The sequence below is a fragment of the Urocampus carinirostris genome, chromosome 11 (genome assembly GCF_059441175.1).
Source record: "Urocampus carinirostris isolate Australia breed hairy pipefish chromosome 11, RoL_Ucar_1.0, whole genome shotgun sequence".
Classification (NCBI taxonomy): domain Eukaryota; kingdom Metazoa; phylum Chordata; class Actinopteri; order Syngnathiformes; family Syngnathidae; genus Urocampus; species Urocampus carinirostris.
The window spans coordinates 16,788,921-16,815,250 of NC_142359.1; the positions used below are offsets into that span (position 1 = coordinate 16,788,921).

General features: G+C 42.5%; 2 protein-coding genes across 3 annotated transcripts in view; one reads left to right on the plus strand and one right to left on the minus strand.

Annotated features, from left to right (window-relative positions):
• Positions 1-1,509: 1,509 nt before the first annotated feature.
• On the minus strand, positions 1,510-16,332 carry polr2a (RNA polymerase II subunit A). The gene is made up of 28 exons (XM_088347280.1): positions 15,986-16,332; positions 15,283-15,415; positions 15,054-15,190; positions 14,798-14,971; positions 14,449-14,730; positions 12,997-13,158; positions 12,686-12,906; positions 12,479-12,611; positions 12,290-12,414; positions 11,967-12,177; positions 11,215-11,424; positions 10,963-11,131; positions 10,800-10,894; positions 10,516-10,719; positions 10,209-10,431; positions 8,378-8,561; positions 8,127-8,298; positions 7,949-8,054; positions 7,670-7,875; positions 7,332-7,595; positions 6,833-7,040; positions 6,663-6,763; positions 6,316-6,603; positions 5,329-5,532; positions 5,062-5,248; positions 4,883-4,996; positions 3,918-4,067; positions 1,510-3,840 (listed from the first exon to the last, which is right to left on the minus strand). The coding sequence occupies exons 1-28, from the start codon at positions 16,070-16,072 to the stop codon at positions 2,690-2,692; spliced, it is 5,901 nt and encodes a 1,966-aa protein (XP_088203406.1). The 5' UTR covers positions 16,073-16,332; the 3' UTR covers positions 1,510-2,689.
• A 3,469-nt stretch (positions 16,333-19,801) lies between these two features.
• The window catches only part of zbtb4 (zinc finger and BTB domain containing 4), a 35,832-nt gene continuing 29,303 nt past the window's right edge, over positions 19,802-26,330 (plus strand). Inside the window, exons 1-3 of one of the 2 annotated variants that reach the window (XM_088347882.1) lie at positions 19,802-19,853; positions 20,326-20,529; positions 24,749-24,806. The gene's annotated coding sequence lies outside the window, so the exon portion shown is untranslated. The remainder of the gene's footprint in view (positions 19,854-20,325; positions 20,530-24,748; positions 24,807-26,330) is intronic. The other variant, XM_088347881.1, reaches the window with a different exon arrangement.

A 26,330-nucleotide genomic window follows, 5' to 3' on the forward strand; every position in this document is an offset into this window, starting at 1 on the left:
AATCACTAATTCATACTGAAATGAAATGTAAACATCACGTTCTGCCACAGAAACAGACAGATGCATACTTATGCACATAAGTAACGGCTTCAATGTAGGCTAATGTTGCAGAGTAAGAGCACACTTTCTTCCTCTCAAATTTTACTAAAGTAAAAGTAAAAAGTATAACAATTTGAAAAGACTCCTAGAAGTAGAAAATGTCCCGAATCTTACTCAAGTAAATGTAACAGAGTCAATGCAACTCATTATACTACCCACGTTAGTGCAACCATAAACGAGTGCTAAAAAGCACGTGGATGAATACACGCTAGACTCAAAGTGACCAAAATGCACCATTTTGCTCCTCATCCCCATGTTTGTATGATAGGTAATGTATTTTTTCCCCATCTAAACCCATCTAGTTTTTTTTATGGTTTTCTCACCGGGAGGCTCTGAATAATACACACTGTCCCTTTAAAACAACAATATTTTGTCACTTTCACATAAAATCAGGGAATTTAAAGAAGTCTGCATAACCATTTTCACGATTTTGGGGCTGGACCGATCGATCCAAAAATCGATATAACCGATATTAAGCTAATACTTGGATCGGATTGATACTACTGTGCTTGGATCAACAATCCTGTCATTAGAATGGTACTACACTCATCCAGCAATATCCTCGAAGTGCCCTTTGCGTATATTTGTATTGTTTATACTATTTGCACGTTCTCACTTTACTTTCGAAAAATTGCATGATGGAAGGTATATTTATCATGAAGACACTGTTTTTCCAACATTGTGTTTGAATCGCTTTACTTTTATTCTGAAAATGTTGTAAAACAGTAAGTAAGTAATTGTTTTTTTCCAATGCGCCTATTAGCTTTTTCTTTTGGCAGGACACGTTTAGTAGGCGGTAGGGGAGACTTATTACTCATCCCTGCGTTTTTTTTTCTTTTCTATTTGTTAGTGTAGATTGATAATGTTGAAAGTAAGAAAAGGCCTTTTTCGGGTAGTCCAAACGCCATCCCAAACCCCCAAAAAGATGACAAAAAGTGCATATTCGATTGACTCCAAGTGCACGTACTTGCACACACAACATAAGGAGCTTGTCAGGGACTACAATGACAAGCCAGAAGATGGCATCAGCAAGTAGAAAGGTTCCAAATTCTGTACAGCGCCTATAAGGTTTTCAATGTATTTAATAAAAAAATAAAACCTTTTCAGTGCTTAAAATGTTTGTGCTGTGTTCATCATAATTTTGATCTAGGAATTCAAGAAATGTTAGTTTATCAATGGTGACGTTTCCAAGAATAGGTACAATACTACGCGTTATTTACTTGGATCAGATCAACACTAAATCGCAATATTAATGTTCGTCCATACAATCAACCTCCACGTGGTGTAACTGTAGTCAATACATTAGAATCAAACTTTTGACCTCCATTTAGTGTAAGAATAATCAATGAAAATAAAACACTCAGTAAGAGAATGATGGAGCATATCAACTTTAACCACAGGTAGACAAAATTTGTTGTATAACTTTATTTTTTTACCCAAGTCCAAAGCAGAACATATTGAGATTGTGACATTTCTATACAGCGGATTTTTTACTTCCTTCTTGCCTGCTCTTCAGCTATTTATTCATTCACTTATCCATCCAAAAACAGCATGTCCTCCAAATTCTGAATGGACATCATTGTCCCTGACGGGGCAAAAGAAGTGGCTGCACAAGTTTACCAAGTGCAAAAAAATTTAGAAAAAAAATTAACTCAAACAAATAACTGATGCAAGCTTCATTAGGTGGCAGAAGGGCACATCACTCACCCATTTTTGTACAGGAGGCAACAATCAGTGTCCAGTAGTTACTTTCATTGTAACCATTTTACGACAGTCACCAACAACAGAATCCACAATGATGTATGCAAACACAGCTAAGAAAAATAACATAGGATATATAATTTTTTTAAAAACGATCTTGACAGTATGTGGAAACGCAGTCATGCCAAAGCCATTTACTGTATCTTGTGGCTGGTTCATTAAATCAACCAACATGCTCAAATGACTCACGTTTACCGTGTAGGCTCACAACTGAAGAGAAACCAGTGAACATGTCTTAACCATTTTAACTTGAGTCACTGTAGGCAAATGAACAAATAAAAGAAATATTCACACAAAATGGTAGTTTTAACCTTCTTAAATACATGGAATAGTCAAAATAATTTGAACTCAGATCTGGCAGGGTCTGGACATACTTCAGTTGAACAACCATGAAATACCCCACAAGCTATGGATGCCTATCACACCACACTTCATTGTGTCAACCATTTTGATGAAAAATAAGAGTTTGTGGTGTTATTGAAACAATGGATCCTTTTTGTTGTTTTGTCAGGGGTTGGGAGGATGCTGGTGAAGGCGTCATTCAGTTTGTGAGGGGAGGTGGACTAAGAGTGGCGGCATGCATGACCACCGAGAACACAGTCTAGCTCAAAAAAAAGGAATGAAGTAAGATGAAATGGGAAACCACTCTCCCCAATTCTAAAAAGACGCAGCATTCAGAATACTCTCTTCCAGCCCAACATCTAAAATAATTGAATGTGATAGGCTAAAAAAAAGGGGGGGGGGGGGGGAAACCCCACCCCAGTGTCCTTGAAATTGTCAGCTTTGGGATTTTGCCTGGTAACCTCAAGCACTCCTCCTCTGCAGCTGCTCAGTTGTTCTCTTCGTCACTGTCGTCGGGGCTGATGGCCGGGCTGTAAGTTGGTGAAGTGGGGCTGTATCCAGGCGAGGTGGGGCTGTACGTGGAGCCTTTGGGGCTCGTCGGCGAATACGTGGGTGATGTAGGAGAGTACTTGGGAGACGTGGGCGAGTATGTAGGTGAGGTAGGGGAGTATTTCGGACTAGTGGGCGTGTACGTCGGAGACGTGGGGGAGTAAGTGGGCGAGGTTGGGCTGTACTTGGGTGTAGTTGGAGAATAAGTAGGAGATGTTGGCGAGTACTTGGGCGAGGTAGGGGAATACTTGGGTGAAGTAGGGGAGTACTTGGGCGACGTGGGGGTGTATTCTGGCGAGCTTGGACTGTACGAGGGGGAAGTTGGGGTGTACTTAGGCGAGGTTGGCGAGTAGGATGGGGAGCTTGGGCTGTATGAGGGGGAGCTGGGCGTGTAGGTGGGCGACTGCGGCGTATAACGCGGACTGGAAGGCGAGTAGGACGGTGAGGTTGGAGAATAGGAGGGGGAGGTAGGGGAGTAGTTGGGGCTGGTCGGCGTGTAGTTGGGTGAGGTTGGGGAGTAAGAAGGGGAGGTGGGAGAGTATGAGGGGGATGTCGGGGAGTAGCTGGGCGATGTGGGCGTGTAGTTGGGGCTTGTTGGCGAATAGGATGGAGAGGTTGGCGAGTAGGAGGGAGAGGTTGGCGAGTAAGATGGCGAGGTGGGGGAGTATGAAGGGGAAGTCGGTGAGTAAGAGGGGGAGGTGGGCGAGTAAGAAGGGGAGGTGGGTGAGTAGCTTGGTGACGTCGGGCTGTAGCTCGGCGATGTAGGACTGTAGCTGGGCGACGTCGGTGAGTAAGACGGCGACGTCGGAGAGTAAGACGGCGAGGTGGGAGAATAGGAGGGTGATGTCGGAGAGTACGAAGGGGACGTAGGGGAGTATGAGGGCGAGGTGGGGGAGTAACTGGGGGAAGTTGGAGAATAGGAGGGTGAAGTCGGGCTGTAATTGGGGCTTGTTGGAGAGTAAGAAGGAGATGTCGGGGAATATGAGGGAGACGTTGGAGAGTAGCCAGGACTCTGCGGGGTGTAGCCGCCAGGTGAGCGAGGCTCGTAGGCGGGTGACGTGGGTGAGTAGTTGGGTGACATGGCACCACCTGGAAAATAAACAAATATTTACATTGAACGCGTTTGCTTTCCTTAGCGGTCATGACAGCTTTAGAGTTTTACTAACCCGGAGACGGAATGTAGGGGCTTGCAGGGCCGGGAGATCCAGGAGACCCCGGGGTGGGTGACCAAGCTGGGGAATAACCCGGGGAGAAGCCGCTGGCATCTGATGCTGCGCTTGGGGAGAAGCCCGCGGCCCCGGGTGTCATGCCGCTTCCTGGAGGTAGAACAGGGAGCTCATATACCGACCAGAAATTTGAAAGTGCGCCTCAAAAACTAACGCGCGTTATTCAATTGGAAAAAAACTGGATAACATTGGAAATTGATAGTTACAATTGAAAGATACTGCATATGTCAAATGTTCTGCCTTTGAGAAACGTATAGAGTAGTATTCCAAGTGCACTCTTGGTTAAAATGTTCATTGTTGCAAAAAGGAAACTAAAGAGCAAAACTTTCGACAGCAGCTCAGACCCCAACTTTCAAACGCTCATTGGTAATCTTTTGTTGTTGCTTTGGACAATAGCTTACTGGAAGTAGAAAACATATTTTGATCACTTGAATGAAGATTTTTGCCTATAGTAACGTTTTATACAAAATTGCACAGTCTTGTTTGAATTGTTGGTATGTCTTACCTTAGAATGTATCAGTATAGCCAACAAGCTAGGGGAACTTTTTTTTGTTTCTAGTTTTACAGCGACCTTATAAGGGTAATGGTTGAGACATTGCCCGAATAAGCAGCAACCAAAGAAAAGTCTGGTAATTTGGGGCGCCATTCACTAGCTGTATTGCTGGCAAAAAAGGGGATAATTTGGGGTGAGGACAGCACGGTATCAATTTTTAAATGGATATATTTAGTGGTTAAACTGGATGTCACAATATTAATTAATGATCCATGAAATAAATTATTCTAATTAAAAACAAAATCTTGCAACCGTGGCTCTTCCTCTTTTGGTGGGGCGTCTTATAATCAGGAAATTACTTTGATTGGAAAAGCTTTATTTTTTAGCTTGTGTGACAGATGCATCTACTCACCAATGCTGGGAGACCAGGCACCATGGGCCGGCGTTGCTCCGGTGTTCCAAGGGGTCATGGCAGGCGATCGCCCACTCATGGGACTCGGCACGGTCCCAAAGAACATTCCAGTGGCTGAAAGCATAACAGAGCAATCAGGAATATTCAGCAAACGCACAGACATGATCATTTCCACTTACGGCCAGCGACGCTGATGCCGGGTAAGTTGGTTGGGATCTCCATGCCGTGCTTGCACTTTTCTGCATCCAAGAGCAGGTCGAAGCAGCCGGTCCCGGCAGGAGCCAACTGGCCTAGCATGATGTTCTCAGACACGCCCTTCATTGGATCGCTTTCTCCATGAGACGAGGCCTCCATCAACACATCCACCTGGATAATGGAGAGCAGGAATACAAAACATTAGAGTACAACATGAGGTACATTATAGCAAAAACCAGACGCCCTCTCACCGTCTCCTCAAAGGAACACTTCATGAGCGGCCCCGTGTCCTGCCGGTTGATACCGTGACGGGTGATGGCCATCAGGTGACCGCGGCACGTCATGGTGTCGCACAGCAGAGCCAAGTGACGGTAGTTGACGTAGGAGCCGTCGAAGGAGATGACATGGTACAACTCCCTCTCCAGGGCTTTTCGCACGGCTTCGATGCCGAGTACCTACGTCAGAGCCAGAGGTGAGATCTTAAGCCCAAGCCAGACCCGAGTTGGGCCCAAAATTTCAATCATTATGTTTGGGTTATGTCAGGCATCTCTGACTTAATAATAATTCATAATTATATGTTTATAAAAATGTACACTAAAATTATATGTGGACACTTGACTCCGAAGGAGTGCGTAATGCCCTATCAGTGTCATCCCTGTCAGTGTCAGAGCTAGTAGCGTCGGCCATGATGTGCAAGAAACCCCGGAATAAAATCAGTATGGATACATTTATACTTTTACACATTAATCTATTTTTAGTTTCACATTAATTCGCAATGGGTTGTTTCGAAATTTTTAATACATTTGATAACAGCTTTATATTTTTAATGAGAGGTTTTCTTGTAGAAAACCTCATTTGGCCCAGTTTCATCCACACCTTAGCTCCAGAGCAGTGCTAGGAATTAAATGGACAGAACCATTACAAGGCAGTGGAGTATTTTTGACGCTGCGTTGTTCACATTTTTGTATTCCTTTTGTTAAATCTAGAATTTTCATAATATTTAAGCTTATCCTGTTCTTTATCAAGGGAAAATGTAGTTGTAAAAAAAAAATGCTTTGATTTTTGGTGGTGGCTTGAGCACCCCCAAGAACAGGCTGGGTACGCCCATGGGTAAATGCTCACTGTAGATGGAAATATGATGCCATAGGGATTGCATCATTCAACTGTTATAAAAATGATCCCTCCTCCTCCAGAATTTTCACAAATAAAACATGAAATAATCAGTTGTGTAAGCCTACCGTGAAGATCTCCACGATGTCGTTGGATGTGGTCCTGACGGGATCTACATCTTTTTCGCTCAGAACCCTCATGAGGCTGACGCCGTCCGTCTCGAGGATCCACTCCTGCAACGCCTTGAATTCGCCGTCCTCAGTGATGATAATCTTCTTCTTGTTGTCCGTCTGGGGCAAGTGCATGTACACCTTGCTGATCTGCTCGATGCCTTGAAGCGTCATGTCCGTCAGCATGTTGGACTCAATGCACCTCAAGAAGACATCGTCGTCCATTTTGTCCACCACCTCCTCGTCCTAGCCCAAAATGTCATTTGAGCTTCAAATTGCAACTGGAGAGAATATCCACAACTCACCTCTTGGAACTTGCTCTCATCACTTTTCATGATTCGGATTCGCAAAACGAGCTTCTCCGCATTGTCATCGTTGAAGATGCAGTTCAGGTCGTCTCCAAAACCTTAAGAAATGTTTGCAGCCAGTGTTAAATTTGGCAAATTATCTGAACAAAATGCGCGCACACACACACCTGCATTGATCTTCTCTGCAATCTGCTCCATGGTCAACTTTCGATCGGTCATGTGCTTGCGGTCCAGCTCAATGCGCAGCAGCCACGGGGAAATACGTGTCACGTCAAAATCGGGCATCTCGTAATACACGTTCACCCATTCCTGGTCCTCAGCCACCACAGTGTTCTGGGGGTTGGGATCGTAGTAGATGGCGGTATTGGCTGTCACCTAAAACAAATAATTGTGGTGGCCTGTGAGTTATGTTAACATGGGATTGAAAGTCATGTTGTTATGAAAAAACATAATAGGAAGCAAAAAAATATGAAATAAGGCATTTAACTTTTACAATTTTTGTTGATGCAGATAATCTTTATCCTGATATTTGCTAAAATTCTAATAGGCGATCAATCACAAAAGATGCAATGGATAAACACCTTTAACAAGAATGGTAATTACAGGCACATTTTATACTGCAAAAATCTCTTAATGTTTAAAAAAATCGGCAGAGAGTTTACTGACCTTCCTCAGTGTGGTGTGCTCTAAGCGGCAGAGGATGTCTTTGGCTCTCTCGGCATCCCTTGCAGCCTGGCCCAGCAGGAACACCGTCAACGAGGGCGTTTTGGGCTTCTTGGAAATGTTTATCAACTCTTTGAGACGCGGGACACCGAGCGTCACGTTCTTAGCCGACACGCCAGCGTAGTGAAAGGTGTTCAAGGTCATCTGGGTAGCTGGTTCGCCAAGAGACTGAGCCGCCAAAGCACCGACCATTTCACCTGGATGTGCCTGGGGTGAAACAAAAGCTCGTGTGATAAATGCCAATTAACAGTCAAAAGAGGCCTGCATGAAGCTTAACTCACAATTGAATGGTTAAACTTAGTCTCAATCTCTCCCAGCAGCCAGTCGAAAGCCTCGGTGGAAAGACGGAATTCCTCGGTCATGCGCTTGGAGCAGAGCGTGGAGCGCAGGTGGATATTGAAGAGAAGAGTTGCGTTCTCCTGGGCCTGTCTGCTCAGCCGGTCTTCGCCATTCACAATTATCAGCTTTTTACTCAGCTCCTCCACACCTAAAAAAAGTCACTATTTAGTCTTGATTCTTGGCTTCACTTCAAGGTGCGCCAAAACTAGATTGCAACAAACCATCCACAACTCTAAGTGGGTTGAGGTCTGTCGGAGTCCGAGTGTTGATCCGGAAGATCTTCTGAGCGTTCCAAATCATTCTTGCCAAGTTGCATGGCAGTACCACCTGGACAAAAAAAGTGGTGTGAGAGTTGCTGAAAGGATATGGGCGGACAAAGATAGCGTGGCGGCATAGTACCTTGCTGTCCCCTGTGGGGAAAATAGTTCGGAGGTTCTCCCTGTCTTCCTTCATCTTCTCAAACTCCTTCTCCAGTGTGCCTTGCACATGGGCATTAGTCATCACGTCTTTCACTACATCCTCCTGAAGCGTACGCCTTAGTGCTCGCTCGTTGCTGCAGTCAAATTTGAACCTGGAGAGATATATTGACATTTTGTTGATCCATCCACCTATTATATAGAACAAGGTCAGACTCTCCCTTTAAGACATACTTCTTCTCAAAGGCTTTGTTTGATGGTTTGAGCGTCGCCATATTTTGGAACTCCACGTTCTCTCCAGCCAGGCCGTCTTCGCCGTAACGCAGCTGCACCACCTGATTGATGGAGTTCCGCACAGTGCCGTCATACTTGACCATTACAGACTCCATGGACTTGATGAGACGACGCTGGATGTAACCTGGATGATTGCCACACATGTTTCAAGCTCGCTTTGGATCTGCTTGAATTATTTTGAATAACATTGTGCTCTCAAGCAGCTTTGCAACTTCATCTCAGCATAAAGGCATACCCAGATTATAGAATATAGCAAAATGTGAAAAAAATAGTACATTTTTTTGCATAATATTCATGTACCGTATTTTCCGCACTATAAGGCGCACCGGGTTATAGGGCGCACCCCGAAAAAATAGTTTTTGGTCCTATTTTTGACATACATAAGACGCACCGGATTATAAGGCGCTACAATGGGAACGTCGACAAAACAGTCAGATAGTTCAGTCAAACTTATTACCCCCTTAACATTCCCAAAGCTTGTAAAGACGCAAATACATGTCGAGAACACGTGCGGATGCGGTGTCCGTACAATGTCACTCAAATGCATCGTTCCATCCTTCGGAAGGTTTAAGTCTTGGGATTCAAGAAATGCCATCCATTCCTTAGTTTCTATTTTCTTTTTCGCTCGCAACTTTACTGTATATATGACAATAAACACTTGGAATTGAGTTTAATTTAAAAATAGACACTCCATTCCATCCATTATCTGCACCGCTTATCACAGAAACATCGAGTTCAGTCTGAAACAAGATACAGGGATAATATAGAAAGCCGGAGTAGCTCACCGAAGTCGTTGTGTTCATAATAATGTACAGCCGTGGTCCTCTTATATCCGTGAGGGTAGTAAATCCAGGAGACTAAAATACTTACAAATACAAAATAGTAAAAAAATGCTTTCTGTATGCCGTCAGCCACGTGCTATACGCATTCATCTTTTTCGGCCAATTGCAGGCTTTGTTTTGCCGTTTAAGCCAATGCCAGCCTGTAAATGACAAAAAGGATCCGCCTCTTGACCTCCGAATAACTTTAGCCAGTAGTGATCGATTCAACTGATGATTGACGAGTCTTTTTGGGCCAATTGCAGGCTGAAACGCCGGTAAATAAATCCCAGCATACACCGCGGACTACTTGGCGTTCGGGGGAAAATCTAGTCGGCGACGGCAAGTTAGTTGCAAGACTTTGCGAATTAATATTGATCCATAAATAAGGCGCACTGTATTATAAGGCGCATGGTCAGCTTTTGAAAAAAATAAAGGCTTTTAGGTGCGCCTTATAGTGCGGAAAATACGGTATATGTAATTGGTTTATTACAATTATTTTGAAGACCTTCTCGTCTTTGACTTCTTGAGCTCTAACATCATGTAAGGCACACCAGCACCCTAGCAAGTCAGTCACCATTTTGATTTACATGTTAACTAGTCAAAAAGGTTTAGTGTTTTAAGCAAAGTTTTAGTAGTTTTTGTGGAGAATGCCTACAATTGTGGGGAGGACTACATGTTCTGTGCCTAATTGAAATTAAAAGCTGTTTTATAATCCCTTTAAAGCAGCTTCAAAGCTTTGACTCAAGTTTAAGGCTTCATTTAAAGTTAATTCTTTGAATTTGACAGCAGCAGAAAAACTATTGTGACTTTCTTTGTAGTTGCTTCTGATTTTCAATGAGGCACAACTAATAGCATGTAGGGCCTGAGGGGTATCAGGAAATCAATTTACTGCCATTAAGTATTCACTTTTAAGATATGCAACAACCCAAGTTATGTGACTGTGGGCTCACCTGTCTCAGCCGTCTTGACAGCAGTGTCAATCAAACCTTCGCGGCCTCCCATGGCATGGAAAAAGAACTCTGTTGGTGTCAGGCCAGCCAGGTAGGAGTTCTCCACAAAGCCTCTGCTCTCAGGACCGTAATCATCTTTGATGAAGTGAGGCAGCGTTCTGTGTTTGAATCCAAACGGGATTCGTTTACCCTCCACGTTCTGCTGCCCCACAACGGCAATAACCTATTAAGATGGAGCAGGTCATGTTAGGTTTACGGGACAAGATTAAATGGAGAATTTCTCTCTGTAAGGCGTCCACTTCTGTACCTGTGAGATGTTAATTTTGGAACCTTTGGAACCAGCCACCACCATGGACTTGAAGTTGTTGTATTCAGACAGCGACTTCTGAGCCGAGGATCCCGTTTTGTCACGGGCATCATTAAGGATACGGTTGACCTGGTTTTCAAAGGTCTGCCTCAATGTGTTGCCGGGGGTTGGCTCCAGCTCGTTGTTGTGAGCCTTCTCGATGACCTGACGGGCGGTCAAAATCCAAGCTGCTTTAGGGCTTGCGTGGCTGAATTCGGAACTAACGCCAAACGGCTCAGACTTACTTCAATCACATCTTGTTTGGCTTTTTTGATTGTGTTCTGGATGTCGAGGTAAGTCTTAGCATCGGCAATGGAATCACCAATACCGATAGAGTGACCTAATTTCAAGAAATACTTTAGTTGCCCATCACGTTTTGTAAAGTGCGACTGTCATTTTTGACCCTGCCTTCAATAAGCAGCCAGTTGTTAACCACGGTCTGGATGTTGGAGTAGAAAAGTCTGGTGATGTCATGTCCCATTTCCAGGTAGGAAATGTGCACAAGGGAACCAGCTGATGTTCCCAGAGACTTCTTACACAGGATGCCCATAATCAACTCCCCATTTTCCACTATAACCTAAGAAACAAACACTCCAAGGTAAGGCTGTTTGAGGCAGTTTGTCCTTTGGTTTTAAAAATGACAGAGCAGACAGAAAATACCTTGGTGTCACCAGGTGAGATGTGCTTATAAGGGCCACTGTCTTCATCATCTGGGTGAGTGCTGTGTGTACGAATGACATTGATGTGCCCCGGGATGATCAAACTGAAGATCTGCTTGCCGGTCCATAGCGGACGGGGCTTGAGGATGGCCGGCTGGGGAACCTTCCCGTCCCAGGTGGAGAGGAACATCAGGAGGTTCATAACTTCACCCTGCATTGGTGAGATACATCATTGTCTTATAGCAAAGACCAGTTAAGATCCCTTACACCTGTGGTGCAAAGTCAAATGGACAAAAAAAGCCAATAAAAAAATATATATAATAAAATCGAGGTACAAGCAAAAGGCTGGACTGAACAAATGTTGAACAAGTATAAAATGACATATATAATCTAGTGAAACTAATTGAACTTCCTGAAAAGCTAAAAAACATAAGATCATATAAATAAAGCATTTTCATTCCCAATTTCCTGATATAAAAATCTACGTTACATGGAATCTAAAGAAAAGCCGATATCATTCAGGTTCTATCAGTAACTTATATTTTAGCAAAATTGGGCTAAAACACGAGAAAAAAAAATCTATCATTCACCTAACTACAGTAAAATAAAGTCCAAGGAGAAGTGACATACAATGAAAACAAATACACAATGATTCCTGGTGTATGATACAATCATGGATCAAGATAATCTTAGGGGCCAAATAAAACCTTCTCGCTCTGAGGCGGATATGGCCCAATGACCTGGTTGTCTTACCCGCTCCAGGAAAACGTCCCTTTTAGTGAATTTGCGCACTGCCGTCAGAGTGTCCTGCACGATTCCCATGACAGGCCTGTTTGACTGGGGCGTGACAATCATACGCGGGACCATGGCCAGCTCTTGGATCTCAGCTCTCGTTTCGAGTGACTGCGGCAAGTGCAGGTTCATCTCATCCCCGTCAAAATCAGCGTTATATGGAGTGGTGACACTGGGGGACGTGATTGCCAAAGTCATAAATGCTGATTGTGCAGCAAGCCCTCTTCAAATCCAAATGTATGGACAAACTTGGGTACTGTACGCATTTGAAAGATCAGCGATACCTCAAATTGAGACGAAATGTGGACCAGGGCAGGATTCGAACCCTATGCCCCATCATAGACATTTTATGCAGTGTGGGCTGTCGATTGAAAATGATGATGTCGCCGTCACACATGTGTCTTTCCACCTAAGAGGAAAAAGTTGTTTGGACAGTTCTCACAGAATTTAGATTGGGAAGTCTTGAATCTTACCTTGTAGCCAATTTGCAGATGAAGGTCACTTGGTTTGGGGTGAAATCGCAGGTCAATTCTGTCTCCGTTATCGCGGATGATGTATTTGGCTCCAGGGTACTGGCTGTTTCCTCGACGCACAAGCTCTTGCAGTCTGAAAGAGGCGTGTAGCAAAAATACATTAATTTCCACTACTGGAGAATGTCCAGTCGCAAAACCATCTCTAACCTGTCATTGTTGAAGGGTGTGACAATTTCCGGAAAGGTCATGTTGGCTGCGATAGATCGTGGGACACCCACTTGGTCGATTTGGAGATTGGGATCTGGGGTGATGACGGTTCGTGCAGAGAAGTCGACACGTTTTCCCATCAGGTTGCCTCGGACTCTGCCCTCTTTGCCCTTTAGGCGCTGCTTTATAGACTTGAGAGGGCGCCCAGACTTTTGCATTGCCTGAGAGACAGTTGGTGCAAAACAACAATATATGAAGGCTTACTATTGGTATCATTTTATAACGCTGTGGAAATTCCGGTACAAACATACTCTGGGCAGGCCTGGCAGTTCGTTGTCCACCATGGTAGCCACGTGGAACTGAAGCAACTTGACATCCTCCGCGATGACATGAGCCGCAGCGCCGCTTTGCTCATTCCTCCTAAGCTGATTATTGATTTTGACAATGTCCGCCAACTTGTGGGTAAGGTCGTCCTGGAGGACACATGGTGTTCATGAAAAAACAGTGTGGTGCAGAACTCGTTTAGGGGTTTTGTTTCAACAGGTTACGACAGATGAGGATTTTCTGAGGCCAACTCCTAATCCTGATATTTTACAGGATATATTCATGATGGAATAATCTGCGAATTAAGTGTTGCGGTACCTCTATGCGGGCACCGCTAAACAACATAATTTCAATAGAGTATGATTTGCAACAAAAGTTTTGCTCGCGAAAAAAAAGAAAATCCAAAAAACTAGCAGTCACAGAGGCTACCACTATAGAACGCTCACTACTTGTGACCACTGACCACCTGCATCAGCGGGTTTGAGTTTGCACATGCAAATTACAGGCGAAAAAAATTTGCTGTAAATTTTTGGGGTGTGTACAGTGAATTAAAGTGACAGAAACTTTAAACGTACAGTCAGTACGTATAATCAACAGTATACCTCGTACCTTTCAACCTCAGCCAATTGCTCGGAGTCGATATTTAGGGTTTTAATTCCCCTTAAGAAATTATAAACCTTACAAACACAATGCGGCAACAATATACTAATAGCAAGACCCAATATGTAGAATACTGCGTCAATATCAGAAATCTACAATGACATTGTCATCTGCTACTAGTGCCCGAGACTATACTGATTAGAGCTGAAATGGGCAAGATTAGCTTTTTTTAAACTTTTATTGACACATAAAATTCTTAGACGGAATACACAATCTAAAATGATCAAAAAACGTATACAATACATTAACGCTTGAGTTGACGGGTATGCAAAGCACCGCCACTCCTCTTGCAACATATCTTAACCCCTTTCTCTGCACAATGCATAAACATCCGTTACACTGACTTCCTCTGTGGTTAAGCTAATAATGGACTTGCATTTAATTTTGTTAATATCTTGTTAATCGTATTATATATTTTTTAAGTGAAGTTAATATATTAATCTTTTTTATTGATCAGGAAGATGTGTTTTTTATCTATTTAGGGTTCAACTTGGATGCTTTTGGGAGGACGGGAACAGACCAATTAGATTGTTTTTTATTGGGAAAGTTTACACAAACAATTTAAGCTAAGGGCTACAGGTACCACTGTAGTTTTGTTTTATGTCACTTTGAAGAAAAATACCACTTACTTAAAATTTTGAAATTATAATAACACCATCTTTTGCCAAGACATTAAACCAACCTTTTATTTGCTATGTTACTTTTGGCACAGTTGATTTGAATGGGGGGAGAAGGATTTAGAAAGGAATCAACATTTTGTGCAAGGGAGTTAGTTCTACCTGGTTCCGAGCGGAGCCCTGCATCACAACGGCAGGCCTGACGGCCAGAGGAGGCACGGGCAACACAGTGACAATCATCCATTCAGGACGCGCAAACTTTGGATCCATGCCCAAGATGACGTCTTCCTCATCTGAGATGCGTTTGAAGATCTCATGCACACGCTCGGGGTTCAGCAGGATCTTCTTCTCCTGAGAGTCCTCGTTCACGTGCTTCCACTCAGCATAAAGCTCCAAGCCGGAACGTCTGATGCGAGGCTGGTAGCGCCCACAGCCGCCATGTCCCTGCATAGACAAAGAATCATTATTTTTTTTTGTATTAGATTGCGTTTTTAAAAAAAAAACACAATACCTTTTCCTTTGTGATGTCCTCTTCAGTTTCCTGCTGCTCCATCCCAAACTTGTTGTCCATTTCCTCACCTCCCTCGCAAATGTTTTTACCTTTGCACAGCTCATAGACGTGGGTCAAGCGCTTCCTGGGTTGCCCTTTGGATTTCACAAGAATGTCTTTGATCTTGGGATTGTTCTGTTGATAGAAATCATTGTTTGCAAATTGAAGAGAAACAAACGTTGAAGTGTGTTGTAAAGCAGGGTGGAAACGTTCTTACCGCATCCACCAGTAGCTTGGAACAAAAGAAGCAGACGCAACGCATGACCTTCATTATCTTGGAAATAAAGCCAACGTGGAAGACGGGTTTTGCCAGTTCAATGTGCCCAAAGTGTCCCGGGCATTCTGTCATGTTGCCTGCGAAGCAACGGCCCAACACAATGTCAACCTTGACATGAGCTCAGTTCCATGTACAAAATATGTGATACGGTGACATACTACAATAGTACCTGCACAGGTCTGACATCTCCCACTTCGCTCGATGACACCCTGTCTAGGGTCCATGAGGCCTCCAAGTTTCGGGCGACCACCTTCTGTTGTTTCAGGGTATTTAATACCCCCTTCTGTCACGGACATTCGTTTCTAAGACATAAGGAGAGGTACTGTCAGAGCTTGACAAGCAATCAAATCTTAAACTATTACTATTAAGTCCTGTGGAAACCGTGCTTCACGTTCATCATTTTATCTTATATCTAATAGTTGTATCAGAAGCATCAATGACTATCTGGAGTGAAAAGAAAAATCATGTGGGACCTTTTTCAGTTTTTTTTTATTCACGATTGGCAAGACTCCATTCATTGAAATGCAAGGACAAGTTTTGGGTAAACAAAAGGAGCATCAAACATCTCGCGTACTGTATGCATTTATGGGCAAATACAACATTTGTAAGCATTCGCGTGAATATTTTGGACTGAGAAGTGGTGTGCTTCGAGTTTGCAAACTTCGCCGGGCGGACATGCTCGTTAGCTCGAGCCCAAGGCTGAAAAGAGCGAGCTAGGCTAGGCTAACGGCTAGCATTGTTCACTCGAATTCGAGCCTTTGTCAAAAATGTCAAAATTACAACTCAGTCGCGAGATCGGGGAAGTCGTGTTTATGATTTATAAATGCAGAAATACAAATGTCCCATCGTTTTCCCCCCGACAGAAGACCTACAAGCTCATCAGGGCTGATGATGCCGAACTGAACTCTCTTGATGGTGCGCAAGGGGCATGCGCTGTCGCCAGAGGGCGGTCCGTGCATCGTGTCTATTCAAAAGACGCGTCCTTCGTCGACGCGTCGCTTTGTGAGCAGGAACAGCTTGGCACAGCTCAGACCTCGCGCTCCACAGAAGCCCACCAGCTGCAACCACCGTAAATTCTCCGGTGGCGGGGTCCCAGGGACCTCACTGGAGCCTCGTGTAACCCAGTAATATATTCTCTTAATCGGAGTGGGAGACGATTGACAGTCCGTTTCCCTTTTCCGATTTGCACCGCGGCGCACTCTGAGCGCTACTGAGAGATTGTGTGTCTGACCGGCTATTATATAGACTGAGCCCTGCTGCGGGGTTTCTTACACTCTGAGGCAGGGGCTGACGCTCGAGTGGGTGGGACAGAACTTGTCCTTAGAACACAGTCATTGGCCGTGCAAGTGTTTTCTATGAATAAATCATTTTTCCCTGGGTTCAGCCAATCAACGAGGATGATTAGTTTCCCAGCCAATTGCAGAAAAAGGCGGGCTTTGGTTTCCTCAAACGCCATTCTTATTGGCTGGTTGACAACTGACTGGGTAATGCTAGGTGCTACAAATGTTGGAAAAAGCCAATTGGAATTGAATGGCTTCCAATTGGCGGTTTTCTTTAATATCGTCACTTCAGAAGTATGGCTTGTCCAATCCCCTTTCTTGATTTCTCCTTATTATTATCAAACCCGCCTCTTTCCGATGTTTTCCGAAAGCTTCCGAAAATGCTTTCTTGTCTCAAAGCAAAGCTGAATATTTTTTTTCCTGGTTGTTCTCGCTGTGGGCGAGCCTGGCTGCTAAGAAAGGAGGCTCACAGTTGAGGCCCGTTCAATCGCCCGATTAAACAAACACTTTGTGTCAAATCATAGTTATTTCTTTAACTCTAAACAGCGTGTAATGGACTATTTACTTTGGACTTTTTGTATCAACGTCGACGTTTTGGATTCAAACCCTCGAGATTTTGGGATCGCTGGAACAAGAGTGAAAGCCTCGGACTCGCCTGAACGCCAAGGCCGGTGCGCCGCTTTGGATGAGCGGCGTGCTGAGTAGGAAAATGCGGGGGAAGCTTTTGCTTTTTGCTCTTCGATGGAGCGCCACTGAATTTGTATTTCCGATGCATTGACGTAGACAATTTCTTTAGTTATGAGTCTTTATAAAAGTCAAATTTATTTTAATGTTATTTCAACAGTTTTGGAAAAGTGGACTGTGTTGTAAGGCCTACTATCCGAAAGCTACGTATTTTTCAACAGTAAAGAAAGTAAATAACAAAGAACTCCAACTTCGGTTTAAATTGCCTTATCTGAATTCGTTTAGACAATTAAACGGCTTATGAATTTTAATCTATTTCGGTCATTTTAGAAGTACTAGCCTCAATTCGATACTTTTATCGCGTTAATAGGGGAGCGATTATTTCAATTATCGGGCTTCTGTTTCGTGTTAATCACTCCTAATTGGAAGACATAAAAAAATGTTTTTTTTATTGTATCCCAAATTAGCATTTCTCGTCAGAGTTAGCTTCTTAATCGTCGACGTTTTTTTTTAATGTCAGAATTGTTTCGATGTCGCTAAAGTCTTCATATTTGTATTTTCTTAAGTATTGCCTCATTTTCTTGTCATTCCTTCGAGGTCCTAATATGTTTTTCGTGACAAGAGTCGAGTCTTAGCTTAGCTGCGAGCACAATATGGCGGAGTTAGCCAACGAACAGGAGGCAAAATGGAGCCGGGTCGGCCCGAGGGCCTTGTCATCGTTTGTTTTGCGAAGCCGCGGGTATAGTGCTGCGCATAAATTAATCTCACCAACGTTTACTCTAGTAATAGAATATGTGACAACAACGCCGTCGGGCTGACATGGAGACGGCCTGAGAATTTATGTCGAGCGAAGAAGCCATTTTGCTAGCAACTGTTGTTAACTCCTCGGAGAAATCGCCTCTTCAAACCCTTTATAGGTTTGACAAATTGCCTGTTAGCTCAACATTATCACGCGTTATCTCCAAAGTTCTAAGTCTAATTACATTTTGCATTTGAAATGATAAAAAGAAAAGCTTGTTTCGCAATTTGTCAAATGTCTGTTGAAAATGTCCTGTAACAACGTGATTTTTAATAGAAATGGGCTTTGTAGTTATTTTTGTTTACTCCATAGCGAATAATATTCCTATTTTATAACATAATTAAATGTTTGGAAGGTTTAAATTCTCATTGTTTTAACCATCTTTGTTAAGCTTTTGTGTATGTGTTAACTTCCACTTGGTTGACCTATTTTATTCTCCCCACCAAAACATGTTTAACCTGCGGAAACCAAATAAGTCACAAATTGGATTGCTGTTTGTTTTGAATAAAGACATCTGAATCAGCAGAACTTGTTTGTTGTATATTTTTCACACGCATTGCAAGTATTGTTAGGGATATTTCATTCTTTTGTTAAATCAGGTTGAGTTCGAGGTCAGTCATGCCTATACTTATAGTGGAATACAGTACTGTATTTCATGAAATCCACCCAAGGGCCTGATATAAGGTTTTCACTTGGGCCTTTATGTTTAAGACAATGGCATTTTCAGTCATTTTACTCATTTCATAACAATTCCGTCATTTACGTTCCTTGTATCTTTTTTATTAACAATTTCCCCCCGCTTTTACAGATGGGTTGCTAGGAAATGGTGTGTAGCGCAAATCCAGCACATTCTCAAGAAATACAATATCGGTATTGTGGCGTGCTGTACAGCTCCTCAATGGAGCGATGGTGCCCCCGCGTGGTGACTTTCACAATAAACGAACACGCATGTTTATTGTACAGAACTGGATTTTTTTTATTGGAAAATGGTGAAACCTTGAATGCAACGAGTAGACATGGCACCCCAGAGTAAACATGTAACTGACTTTAAAGATAAAATAAAGACAAATGATTGTCGGGATAAATAGGCAAAAATAAAGACAAAGGATTGTCGGGATAAATAGGCAAAGATATTTACAAAGTAGTGCTTATATTTAATAGTGAAAGAATAGTGAAACAACAGTATTGTTAAGAAACGTAGTGCAATAACATTAAGCAGCAAGAAAAACACTTCCCAGAGAAATCGGAAGACGTAAATTATAATTGTCTTGTCGTTGTTATCAACGTTGCGAAGCAACAAGATTAGACATGGCACTCCAGGGTAAAACATATAAAGACTTTGAAGGCAAAAGAGACAGATCATCAGGATGAATGGGAAAAAAATTAATTACAACGTAGTGTTTAGAAAAACTAGCTTAAGTTATAATTATCTAATAATGCAAGGAATAATAGTGCAAAAACATTTAGCAGCAGCAATATGAAAACCCTATATCATTCACGAGGTATATATATTATACATATATATACATATTTCCCTTCGGGGATGAATAAAGTATCTATCTATCTATCTATCTATATAAATAGCGTGCGGGGCGGCACGGCAGAGAAATTGTGGCGCAGTTCAGAGGTCATGGGTTCAAATCCAGCTACCAGCCTTTTTGTGTGGAGTTTGCATCTTCTCCCCGTGCTTCCCCAGGGGAAGAAACTGTCTATAACCCTATCTATCCTTGTTTTAAGGGACCTGTAGTGCCTACCACAGGGCAATAGGTCAGAAAGTAGGTGGTCGGGGAAATATTTTACTTCCCTGTTCTTTTTAACACCATCTTGTTATCATTGGTGACCTGCAGAAAGCTCTGAACGCCATGAGATGAATGTGGGTGCGTATTTCAGTTTTATTTTACTTCCCTGTTTTTTCAACACCATCTTGTCATCCTTGGTGACCTGCTGAAAGCTCCGAACGCCATTTGATGAATGCGGGTGCGTATTTCAGTTTTATGGAATCCAAAATGTACTTTTCAGCAAGATATCAATCATTCAACCTTCTTGAATGTTCTGTTGTTGCCTTAGCAGCCAATGATCTTCTGGGCTTTGTTGATTACCCTTTTTCCTTTTCCACTGCTGTGCTCATCATTGTTCTTGTTTTGTATGATAGGTTTGATTGTTATATGACATGTGGATGAAGTGGTAGGGAAAATGGAGATGATCGGAATGATTCAGAGCTAAATATCTTGCCAGAACTTTTATACATGGGAAGAACCTATTGTCAATCAATGCTGCAAAATAAGCAGATGTTATCTTCAATTTGAGAACGTGATTTTAATAATTTCTTTGATGGATAAATATGATTTACATTTTTTAAAGTGCATTTCTTAACTTTGAGGGCTATAGGTGATTTTAAATACACGGTTGTCAATTATTAATACGACGATGCCCGCGTGTTATGCAACAGGAACGAGGAGGCGGAAATAGGCGGTGCCCAATGTTACAATCGCGCCCTCTGCTGTCGGAACAAGATGGCTGCACCAAGGCGAACGTTGGCTGTCCAGTTGTCTTTTTGAACGTCGTCTGACGACACTAACATTCTGTCAAGTAGTTCAACTTTGTTGCTTACGCCAAGTTGACGACGCTGAGAGCTCATCCACCTTGAGAAAGGGTAGGTCGCGCGCACACGCACGCGCGTCCACCACAAAGCGATGCTCGATTCAAGTGCGTCACTGGATCAAAATGTCCGAGTAACAGCGATTCAGCCTCCGTCGCCAAAAATGTATTATTATGCTTGTGCATCCGATCTCTTATAACAAGACGGGACGAACAATTTTAAATGACTTTTGAAACATTCCATTTACATATCCTTACTGCGTAGATGAAATTGAGGACGCTCACGCAAAAACTTTATGTTGTGCTTCTCGGTTGGCCCAATTAGGATGAGTGCCGTTGACCTTCATGTTTTTGTTGTTTATTTACTTACACCCACCTCGGGATATGTTTGTTTTTCGTCAAGGGGGAATGACGTACGAGTCGTTGGTGAAACAGGGTCTCCCCTCCCATCCTGCTTCATCAAAAAAGCCCTTACTCACCCCTTTTCAGTTGGTTTGGGGCGACGTCATTCCAGTGTATTTTACTAAAATTCATCACATTTTGAGCAGTTTTGCAAATGGTCTTATTCAGACCCGTCTTAGACTTCAATTGTCTAAACAGTGGTCAACAACCTCCGGGCAGCCGACTTGTACGGGGCCCTGTATCGTTTGGTACAGGGCCACACAGAAGGAAATAAAAGTTGCCTTATTTTAGAAACAAAATTTGCCTTATTTTTTGCTTGTATCTTACTTTTACCATCGAAAGAAGTTAGGGTGCACGTCATACATAAGGTTATACGGTAGTATATTACCATCTTTGAGAAATGATTGAAAAATATCGCTGACCATATTTGCACAAAACTGAATGCAACAAGAATCGAACCCAGATCGCAGCAGTGGGAGCTCCGAATCCCAACCACTAGATCACTAGGGAAACAGATACTGGAAGGCATTAGATTTTATCTCATGATCACACTATTTTTACAGTACCACGTTGAATACATGGGGCCATTATTAAAATCATTGTCAACGTAAACTATGAACACAATACCAAAATAAAATTGAAATTACACAGCGGATTTAGGCTTATTACGATTGTTGTTAGCGTTTCTTTAGTGCAGTGGTTGGCACATTAGCCCAACACGCAAAAGTTCCTTGGCTTGAGACCGGGTGGAAACATTTGTTGGCCTGGAGAGGGATGGGTGCCACCAGGCAGTACTTGCCTAGGACACACCTTGGGAATTGGTGCCCCTACAATTCTAGTGCGTAGGGAAATCCACCCACCCATAATTGTTGTTATTATCGTTATTATTAAGCCTAATATTAGAATATTATCATTAGCCAACTATTGAATGTGAATATTGTCAGACATTAAACCCGTCCGTGCTGCAGAAAAGATTGGAGACCACTGGTTTAAACTCTAGTTCTGCTCCTTTATTTAGTTTTGTTTTTCACTTTGGTGTCTTCAGAATTGAAAGCTGGCATACATAATGTACAGTGGCTTGCGAAACTATTTGGCCCTCTTGAACTCCGTGACCTTTTGTCACATATCAGACTTCTAACATAAAAGATAAAGATAAAAACGAAGCATCAACAATAAGTGGGACACGATCATAAAGTGGAACACACTTTATTGGATATTTTGAACCTTTTTAACAAATAAAAAACGAAACATTATTCAGCCCCTTTACTTTCAGTGCAGCAAACTCTGTCCAGAAGTTCAGTGAGGATCTCTGAATGATTCAATGTTGATCTAAATGACTAACGATGATAAATGGAATCCACCTGTGTGTAATCAAGTCTCTGTATAAATGCACCTGCACTGTGATAGTCCCAGAGGTCTGTTTCAAGCGCAGAGAGCATCATGAAGAACAAGGAACATACCAGGGAGGTCCGAGATACTGTTGTGGAGAAGTTTAAAGCTGGATTTGGATACAAAAAGATTTCCCAAGCTTTAATCATCCTAAGGAGCACTGTGCAAGCAATAATATTGAAATGGAAGGAGTGTCAGACCACTGCAAATCTACCAAGATCGGGCCGTCCCCTTAAACTTTCAGCTCATACAAGGAGAAAACTGATCAGAGATGCAGCCAAGAGGCCCATGATCACTCTGGATGAACTGCAGAGGTCTACAGCTGAGGTGGGAGAATCTGTCCATAGGACAACAATCAGTTGTATACTTCACAAATCTGGCCTTTATGGAAGAGTGGAAAGAAGGAAGCAATTTCTTAAAGATATCTATTAAAAAGTGTCCTCTAAAGTTTGCCACAAGCCACCTGGGAGACCCACCAAACATGTGGAAGAAGGTATTAACTCAATGGGGCTGAATAATTTTGCACACCCACTTTTTCATTTTTTTATTTGTTAAAAAGTTTAAAATATCCAATAAAGTGTGCTCCACTTCACGATTGTGTCCCACTTATTGTTGATGCGTCACAATAAATTACAGTTTTACATCTTTATGTTTGAAGTCTGAAATGTGGCAAAAGGTCACAAAGTTCATGGGGGGGCAAATAGTTTCGCAAGCCACTGTATTTGGCTGCCACTTCCAAATGGACTCCAAACGAAAATGAGTTTCTTTAGCAGTCTGTATATCCTATTTGGCCCACGGTCACTCATTTTTCAAACTTTACTGCCCCCTCATGTAATCATTAAAAGATAATACCCTCAAGGCACAAGACACTTCTTGTACATATATTCCTGGGTTAAATTTTCATCCTGTCTGTTTTGGACAAAAATGGATGCCTCGAACTGGGTCGCACTTAGATTGTCCAATGTGGACCATATTTAGTCCCAAACTCATCAGACGTGGTTCAAATATAATCTGAAAATAGTTTTTGTTAATTTCCGAGATTGATTTATTTTTACAGTTCAAACATTAATGAAACTATTTTTGAGATGATCTTCTGCCAAATACCATTATCAGTCGGGCCAAGTTCAATCCGGGCATAATGTTGAAGGTGCGTTTGAGGTGTCCTTAAAAAAGTTGAAAGTTAAATATTTTTTCTGTTATGTATGTGTTAGCAATGTCCGATTGAGTTCAAAGAGCACTTGTGCTTGAATTTCATCTGCCCTTATCTTCTTTAAAATTTACTGTTAGCTTTGCTTTGTTCGGGGCTGACCCTATTAGGTCGAAGGAATGGGGGAACAGAGAGGGGTGCCGGAGAGTGATATCATGCTCACCCCCTAGTTTTCTTTTATTTCTATTTCATAGTGTAGCATAAACAAGGAAACAGTAAGAAGATGCCTGCATCTAGGACAGTCCAAATGACAATTTGTAAGAAATGCAAGTACTTGCAGACGCATGAGGAGCAAGCTGACAAAGGCTGCAATAATAACACAAGCCTGGAGATGGTGGCGGCGTGTTAAAAAGTTCCAAATTCGTCCAGTTGCTTTTATGTGGCTTAAAATAAGTACTTGTGATGCTTTTGATGAACACCAGCCAGTCCTAAAATGTGTCTCACTTTGGCGCTATTGCGCCAATCAAGTTTTTGTAATTCTGAGAGTCAGAGGACTGTTATTTGTCAATGATTGTTTCCAAAAGACTGTGATGCAATGTCTCACATGCACGACAAAACCAGGCAAAAAATTCATGCGCGTTAGAAACAGGAAGTAGACGCAGCACCTTCCTAGCTAAGCACAACAGGCTGTGTGCTATCAGAGGGTTGGAGCCCCTCCCTTTGGAGACTAATGGCGCACATGTTCTCTCTCCCTCACACAACGGCGCCGCCATGTCGAATGTTTTGATGAGTCCCGCCCCTTCATGTCCAAGTAGCTGCCCGGAGATACACGAGCTTATTCATTTTGAATTTAGGAGTGGAAAAAGCAGCCATAGGTCCTCAGTCCCTCCTCTGCACTGTTTCAGCCACCCCTCACTGTGTTTTTCACCACACTCACCAGTCTCCTGTGGAAACGTGCACATGCTCGAGCTTAGTTTTTGCTCGATGCACCTGCAGGTTCGCTTAGCTAGCCGTGGTCAAATGACGTATTATAGGACTCCGCCCACAAAGGTAATCAAAATAACTTTTGACAAAACATTTGAAAAATGGTGTCAATTCCACAAATAAGCTTTGAAACAATCGATATGCATGAATTCTGCTAAATGAGAAGTGGTCGGGTCTCGCACGTCTAATTTCTAAGCGAAACTTCCTTGCGTTGTCATAAACGAAGTTTCGTCCCTTTTGAGCGTCCTGGCTCGGTGACTTAAAGCTGCTTTGTCACTCATGTGCCGCGTGCACTGCTCAATAGCCTCCAAACCTTTGGACCTCTAATTGGAGGATGCGTGTTTTCTTGCAGAACAAGTCCCGTGTCTCTAGCAGCCGCCATTAAAACTCCTCAAGTGATGTTGACAAAGGTGAGACTTTTCAAGGACCTATCTCTCTGCTTTGGTTAAAAGGAAATTGTACTCACTCCCAAAGCCCCCAATTCAGTGTTTTGGGGATTCACTGCCATCTTGTTTTAACTCTGTTCCAAATAATTAAATTAAAGTGAGAAACTTGTTGCATTTCTAGCAGAAGACGTTTTTATGATTTTGTCAAATTCCACCAATGGGGATCACACAATAATTAGCAGTCATTTGAAACTTATTTAAGGCTATGTGCATTGCACCTGCTAATTACCGTCATGATCGTTTTGTCTCCTCTCCAATCATGATGGTGCACCCTCATTTTTTCATTTCTTTTGTTCCCTCCTTTCTCATGAAGACCTTGAACAAAACTAAAAAGAGAGGCTTTGATGGTACTATCTGTTCCATGCATGGAAGCCTCATTTTAGTTAAGGTCACCAATCATACAGCTGGGAACAATTAGTGTACTTCCAGAATTGTTCAATGTGCTATGAGGGCGCTATCTTTTGGCAAAATGTAGCCATTGCAGTAAAAGTGAAACATGATTAGTACAGTGGAACCTCGGTTCTCGACCATAATCCGTTCCAAAACCCTGTTCGAAAACCGATTTGTTCAATCACCGAAATCGTTTTTCCCGTTAAAAGTAATGTAAATCGTTTTAATCCGTTCCAACCCCCTGAATTTTTACCATGAATGTTAAACATAAGCACGAAGCTAACCCAGGCTAATCGTACATTCGCGTTAGCGCAATTTTCCGTACGAAAGATTACGCTAACATGAACGTGTAAAAATAAAAAAATCAGGTCGTTTACACGTCATTTAGAACCCTGGTCTCCACAAAAAGTGGTGAGCGGTTCATTGAAAAGGGGGCTCTGTTCCAACACCCTGAATGTTTAACGTAAACAAAGCTAACCCAGGCTAATCGTACGTTCGCGTTATTGTAATCTACCGTACGAAAGAAAACGCTAACATGAACGTGTAAAAATAAAAAAAGGATAAAGAAAATAATTATGAATAGGATTTCTTACCTTTGTGGTGCTCAGCAGAAGACGCAGGTTGACAGTGGGGAGAGGGATAGAGGAGGAAGGATGTTCTTTTCTCTTAAAATACCGATCTAATGACACTTGCTTCTGCCTTCTTTTAGCACTTTTTTAAAGTGACTCATGACAGTGTCATTAAAGTCATCGTACTATCGTACTGATCGTAGATTTAGCCATGCTGTATTCCATAGCAAGATCAGAAACTCGCACACCTCTTTCATATTTAGCTATGATGTCTTTCTTAAAGGTAATACTTGTACGAACAACTTTTCATTTTTCATCTGTAGCAACTTTGCTGCTTGCACCGACCTTCTTCGGAGGCATAATTAGGGGCTAAAACACTTCCTACACCTATATTAAAAGCGAAAACAAAAAGAAGCAAGTGCGCACGTGATAACAGTTGGTCACGAGGGGTGAGGCAATCTACACGATCTAAACCCGTACGCCGCTCAGGATCGCACCCTAGCGTACCGGCGTTCGAACTCCGATTTTT